Source organism: Poecilia latipinna, unplaced genomic scaffold (assembly GCF_001443285.1).
Source record: "Poecilia latipinna isolate Pla-1442-1.1 unplaced genomic scaffold, P_latipinna-1.0 Scaffold804, whole genome shotgun sequence".
NCBI classification, from domain to species: Eukaryota; Metazoa; Chordata; class Actinopteri; order Cyprinodontiformes; family Poeciliidae; genus Poecilia; species Poecilia latipinna.
Window position 1 is genome coordinate 57,470 of NW_015113420.1, and position 7,189 is coordinate 64,658.

At 40.1% G+C, this 7,189-nt stretch overlaps 1 protein-coding gene across 2 annotated transcripts in view; it reads left to right on the forward strand.

The window, feature by feature from the left end:
- LOC106956280 (copine-5-like) overlaps positions 1 to 7,189 on the forward strand; it is a 92,062-nt gene that overhangs the window by 45,271 nt on the left and 39,602 nt on the right. For both annotated transcript variants that reach the window (XM_015047024.1, XM_015047025.1), the window contains 2 exons: positions 2,937 to 3,040; positions 3,303 to 3,407. In XM_015047024.1, coding sequence (XP_014902510.1) covers positions 2,937 to 3,040; positions 3,303 to 3,407 — 209 coding nt within the window. The remainder of the gene's footprint in view (positions 1 to 2,936; positions 3,041 to 3,302; positions 3,408 to 7,189) is intronic.

The following is a 7,189-nucleotide window of genomic DNA, read 5'->3' on the forward strand; positions in this document are numbered from 1 at the left end:
GAAAGGAGAGCCCCACTTTGGGGAAACTGACAGGGAGCATCGCTCTGCCACTTATCCTGTGCGGCGCTATCTGGATAAAGCAGAGAAAAGCATGCAGACTGCACTCTGTATTCCCCTGCTGCTGCTGCTGTTGCTGAACCTCAGTGGCTGAAATGAATGTTCTGCTTTTTTTCCCCTCACTTAATGAGGGAACACTGCACAGCACCAAAGTGGGTATGTGTTACTTGCACCTAATGAGGGCTTAAGGCGCACTGTTGCCATGATAGTTTGATTGTAGAGGTTGCATCAGGGTTGTTGCACGGTGGGTTTTGGACAGCTCCAAAGGGCTTCGGCAACCGACACAAGCAAACTCTTTTGCTATGTTGCATTATTTGTATAAATAGACCAAATGGGAACATGTGAAATAAGATGTTCTTGCGAGAAGCCACCAAGGGACAGCTTGACATAGTTTAGGTTTTAAAAAGCGCAGTGGGTTTCTCCATAGGTTTGGTTCCTATCAGCACTCCCCCTACCGTTTTTGCCTGGTGGTTTAAAAAAACGATGATAATAATTGAAAATGACGCAAGGAAATGAAAGCAGATGAACAGCAGCCACTTCAGCTGACAGCATGGGCTGTTTTAATGAGCTTTTCTCTATTACGCCATAATCTGTGCTGATTTGAAAAATCAAAAACTATTATTGGAACAAAAGAATAAGATAACGAAGTTAGCTCGTTTTGAGCAGGATACTCCGAAGTGTTTTCGTGCAGGATGGGAATTCACTCTTTTCTCTCTGCAGTTGCCTCAACAGAGCAGTCGGGTCGGTGCTGCGTCTGCGTCTGAGGGATATGATAGGGGTTAGTGTGAGGTAGGTCACAGACGGACCGTGCCGCACTGATGTGGGTCAAAGCAATCGATAGAGGCCGTGTTCAGCACATTGCTGATTCAGATCAAATAGCAGCATCAAAAGCTAGAAGCCTGTGGACGTGCATGGTAAAAATAGCAGCTCTTACATCCCTGTATGCAAGAAGCACTTATTCTCGAATGTTTCCCAGCGTGTCTTAAAGAAATACGAGTGCAACCCATACATCACAATGATAATAAAATGTTTATTTTATTCAATTGAAATAGTGAAACTGCAGGTCCTTAAAAGATAATGTGCACTCTTTTCTTTCTTTTTCAGTTTTGCTTATCTGTCACAGGTGAATGATTTAGACCATCAAACAAATGTTATCAGACAAAATACCATTTTTAGATTATGATTCACTTTATAAAGGGAGAAAAATACCCATCCAAACCAATGTAACCATGAATGACAAAGGAATCGGTCCCTGTAATATTAGGAATTAACTTTGATTTGCCTTTTTTTTTAAAAGCTAAGTTCAGTTTCACTGGACACACCCACCGTTTAGTAAGACGTTACTAGACAGTAACCTAATAACAATTTGAAAACTTGACAAAGTCTAAGAAATGTCAAAAAACTCAAAGCATGCTCCGATCTAAAGTAACTGAAGAATAGACAAAAACATTCATCATTCTTGAAAGGGTTGTAAAACTATTTCTGAGGCTTTAAGACGTAACTAAACCCCAGTGAGAGACATTATCCACAAATGGAAAACAAAACATTAAACACTAATAAATCTTCTCAGGAGCGGCCGGCCAACCAAAATTATTCTAATGGTACACAGATGTCTCATAAAGAGGTCAGCAAAGAACCCAGAGTCGCATCTAAAGCAGATTTTATTGTCTTAGTAAAAGTTCATTGTCTGTGACTCAACAAGAAGAAAGAGACAACAGCAGCCATGGGAGAGTTACTATGCGAAAAATATTGAGCTAAAAAAATAACACTGAAGATCTCAACAAATATTTAAACGCCTGCAAGACTTTGAGGAAAATAGTTTTGTTGGCTGATGATATGGGAACGTTTCAGAAAAGTGTGTCTTGCAGAAGTTTCATCCAACTTTTTCATTCTGACTGATGGTGTTGAAAAATCCCACTGTGGTCAATTTTTACCTGTTTTAAAATGATATTAATGACATATTCAGTTGTATGTAATTTTCATTGGGTTTAATTAGTAGTCAGGCTGAACAAAGAATCCACATTGAGCCGTCACACATGCACAAAGTCAGAGGTATGGGAGTGTTTTAAAGTGGTAGCAATTATAAATATGTCTGGTTTAATTTGACGTTATCTGAAAAGAGCCAAATGATGCTCAAAAATATAGAAAAAAATATTAGGTGACACCAGAGTTATGTGAAACGTGTGTGAAATATATCTTATTTAAGACAAAACTTTCATTTTTAGGATTTTACCTGCCTTGAAATGTATTAATTGACTGGTTTCTTATCAAAGCTTAAATAGTGATGAGCTGAAGTTTGTTAGTGACCATCAATGAGGTCACTTTTTTCCTCATGTGATCATTTAAGCGTCCAACACTTTATCATCCTGGAATGCAAACTAATATTTAGAATATAGAGAAACTATCAGGAATCAAGAGAGCTGGGAGGCAAAGAGATTGTCCTTAATCCAGCAATGAACAATGAATCGGTGCCTAAATGAGTATAATTATAATAATACCAGCCTTTCTGGTGTATTGTTGGCTGTAGCCTCATATGCAGCTCCCAGCCTATTACTGCATGTACGAGGTTTTAGAATCCGTTTCTGTGCCTCACATCGTTACTATTATTATACTGAGCACAAAAGGTATTTTCGATGCAAGAGTTGCATAATAAAAAAAATGGTAATGAATGCATTTGTACATTTTCACAAACTAGAACCCAGTGGTTGGTTTTGCTCTGCTCCTATTAGAATTCAGTTGGCATTTTTTGCCCGTTATTTGGTGCTTCAGTGCTTTTATATCTTGGCAAACAGCATGTATAAACAAACAACAGGAGGGACACAGGCAAAAGAACGGATTTACAATGTCCTTTACTCTCGCTGTGGTTTTTTCCTTTGTAGGATTATGCCACCATGCAGTTCTGTGCCAACAAATTGGATAAAAAGGACTTCTTTGGAAAGTCAGACCCCTTCATGGTCTTCTATAGAAGTAACGAGGATGGCACGTGAGTTTGCATCTGGATTCTGCTTCTCTGTGCTGGGATTAAAGCCAGGCTGATGTGCGTAAAGATTCAAGATGAAAGGAGTCGAGTACAAAAGATTTCATACCGAGGCCTCTTTTAACTCGGCTGCGTACAGATGCATGCGGACAGAATTGGTCTCGAACACAGCAAAGCTGCTGTGGAGAGATTCTTTCTAGGTCCTGGTTTTGTTTTGAAGCTCTGTGCTCCTCCAGGGTTGTAAGTTTCTGTTGATCTTTTTCTCCAGGTTTACCATTTGTCACAAGACTGAGGTGGTGAAGAACACCCTGAATCCTGTGTGGGAGCCCTTTTCCATCCCTGTCAGAGCACTCTGCAACGGGGACTATGAAAGGTAGGTTGGCTGGTCTCCCACAGTTGATGTTCAATAATACACACATACTCAAACAAACCCCAAAGTTCTGAGTTTTTAAGCAAAACCCAACTTTCACATTGTTGTGATCCACATAATTTAAACACACCAATGACTAAAATCATCCGATTATTTCCTTCACCAGCCCTGATGTGTTATGGAGTCGTTGAAAACTAAAAATGGTCCCTTTCTACTGATCAGTGAATGCATAACAGCTACACGCTAATAGGTTGTGCTGACAGCAGCAAAGTTAGCAAACAGGGTCTGCTTGGAAAACAATTGACAGCTATTCGTGCTAATTATAGTAGTTGAAGATGATGAAGACAGCTGAAAATGTCGATGTAAAGTTCGAGAAAGCAATATGTCATGCAACTCATCTTGCATGACATATCTTATCAATCAATCAATCAATCAATCAATCAATCAATCAATCAATCAATCAATCAATCAATCAATCAATCAATCAATCAAGTTTATTTGTATAGCACATTTCAGCAACAAGGCAGTTCAAAGTGCTTTACATCATAAAATATAGTCATAGAAGACACAGTCGACAATCCAAACATAACATTTTGTCTGATGGCATTATTACACACCAGAATGTTTATCAATGTTTCATTTATAATGTTTCAAAATCAACTCTAAAAAGGTGTGTCTTAAGTCTGGATTTAAAGGAACTCAGTGTTTCAGCTGTTTTGCAGTTTTCAGGAAGTTTGTCCCAGATTTGTGGTGCACAGAAGCTGAATGCTGCTTCTCCATGTTTCGTTCTGGTTCTGGGAATGCAGAGCAGACCAGAACCAGAAGACCTGAGGGGTCTGGAAGTTTGATACAACAACAGCAGATGTATTTTAAAGTCTGTTCTCTGAGCTACAGGGAGCTTTACAGTGTAGGGACTTTAGGTCTGGTGTTATGTGCTCCATCTTCCTGGTTTTAGTCAGAACACAGGCAGCAGCGTTCTGGATCAGCAGCAGTTGTCTGATTGATTTTCTAGGCAGAACTATAAGGACGCTGTTGCAGTCATCAGTGCGACTAAAGATAAATGCCTGGATGAGTTTCTCTAGATCTTGCTGGGATTTTTAGTCGGGTTTTATTTGTAGTGATATCTCTGTCCTAGCCTAGCAATTGCTTTTCTACGCAATTGCACTTGATTCTAATCTTCCTTCAATGCCCTGTCCATGCTTTCTCCCATTGAGCTTGATTTCTTTAGTAGAATTTCAACCGGGCCAATCAGGGAACAGGAGAAGTTGTGAACGATGATGTTGATTTGATTTTCCTCCTGCAGTTTTGGCATCGGAAGCAGAGCAAGTGAACAAAGACGTTCAGTAATTAACATTAACAGTCATTTCATTCAGCTCAGCACTTCTCCTTTCGCACCGGAGGATGGTTGTTTACAGCGCTGGCAACTTCAGATAAACTTCATCGTGAGCATTATATCCGCGATTGAAATTAGGTAAAACTTTAACTGTATCCACGCCTCGAGCAAGCAATCGTCTCTCAGTAGCAGAGGGTCCAGGACCTTCATTTGAAGCATAAAGGTCAAAAAAATCTGGAGGACTTTATTGAATTTGTTAATTTCCAGTGACTGAAAGACACAGAAGTGATTGGAAATCTTCTGATCGATGCATCTCTAATAGTAAATGGAGAAATGCATCAAATTCAAGGTTGAGTCAATTTTCCTGCTTCACTGTTCAATAATGGCTTCTCTCTCTCTCTTTGCAAATCCTCCTTCTCCCCATCTGCTCATTCAGTCACCCACAAACAGTGGAAACCTTTCAGCATTTCACATCTCTTATTGGCAGCAGCATCTTCCATCTTATCTGCTTCTTTTCATGGCAAACCGTCGCCTTGCAAAGCACCCGAGCAGCAGTAGGAGTTTCGACAGCAAAATAAGAAATAAGAGGATAAACAAAGATAGTGAGGGAGAGTGGCTGCACTTGTTGTTCTGTGTATGCGGACAGTGGGTTGGGATAAACAGAAGAGCCCGACATCGTATGTCCGTGCGTGTGTGTGTGTGTCGAATCATCAAGGTGTGTAGGTGCAGATATTCATGAGAGTGAAGAAGAACATGTTAAACTTTGCCCTCTTCACCACACCAGGTGTCAACGAAGGTTCCCCGTTTCGATGTTTCGATCCTGCCTCTGCTCACCTGTCCGGAGAAACTAATTGGGTCAGACAGATGGAGCAGAGGCATGAAAGATGTCTGATTCCCTTTGAGGCTTTATGCAGCAAAAGAAACCCCTAGCAATTTAGGCTCTACTCACTTTTATCATCAAATGTTGATAGTTTGGCCTGCTGTGGGTTTTTCCTGTTCTGAATTTAGTTAGCACCATTTAAAATTCAGTTTAAAATGTAATTTTCTCTTAGTGATCCTGTTTAAAAATATATATTTTTATGCTTTTTTTCTTTTAGGACAAATTGGTTGTCTAAGGTTGTATGTCTGTCTGGAAGGTGAACCTCAACCAAAGCACGATTTATTTTTTATTATAATTTATGCCACCTTGAACATACTTTTTGGTGCTGGATTTAGCTCCATTTACCTCCCATAAACTTTGACCAGCTTCCTAAGTCCCTGTTGGATAAATTTTGGCCTGATCTTATCACAGCACCTTCTTTGTTGTTTCCCCCACTCAAACTGCAGACGGGACTTCACGTAGCTTTCTTTCAACGTTGGCTTTCGTCTTTCAACGCGTACAAAAAGGGCAAATTCATAGAATTTACAATAAAGATTTTTCCCACATGAACTGTGAATCTTTGAAGCTTCTTCAGAGTTATCATGGGCCTCATCACTGCTTGTATCATTTGTGTGGCCGGCCATGTCTTGCTCTTTCCAATTTCAAATGCTGAGTTTGGTTATTGTTTTTTAATAAAAATTCTCCACAGCTTTATTTATGACCGATGTGTCTTCATGATGCTGACAGCTCTCCTTTCCCCTCTGACGCTTTCACACAGTTATACTTCATTTTCAAAGTACATTACTTCTAAAAAGGTATTTAGTTTCACTGAATTTTACTACTTGGATGTTGGACTAAAGATCCTGGATACACGTGCAAACAACAAGTGTAAAGGTTGAAGGCTTATGAATAATTTTGCAAGGCACTGTGGATTAAATACTTCATGTTACTTTTGTTCCATGTTTCTCATGTTTTTCTACAGTAAAAATCAAGATAATGACAAGATGACAATAATAAGGAGGAAGCACACTCTGCTCTCTGCAATCACATCTTGCTTTGCGAATCTGATAAAACTCTTGTAATCACTTGGCTCCATTAGTGATCAGAAAGTGGAATCGCTCTCATTTCTACTCCAGCGAGCAATACGAGAGCGAAATTGATTGGGGACTGCAACTGAAGCTAAGGAGGTGCTCTAAGTCTCTTCTTGGAACCGATAACTATTTCAATGCCAACTCATCACCAGCCTGAAGTTATCCGTAGTGTCAACATGCATTAGTAGTTTCTCCCATGGTGTCGAAAATCTCTCAAAAAATTAACTTTTTCCTACTCTGATTCGGACTGAATGTTCAAGCAGTAATTAGAGAAAAGATTCACAATAAAAAGATTGGATTAAACAACTTTATAATGTGGGTAAACAGTTCAGACAGAATGAGTTCAGGGCGGCTCTCTGTCATCCCGTCTTCTTTTGGACCCACTGAGACATGATTGACAGCAGCTAACGGGAGGCTGAGGGACGCATCCTGATACTCTTCTCCCCCCCCCCCCCCCCCCCCCCCCCCCCCCACGCGCAGGCGGAGGCCATCATTTTTTTCT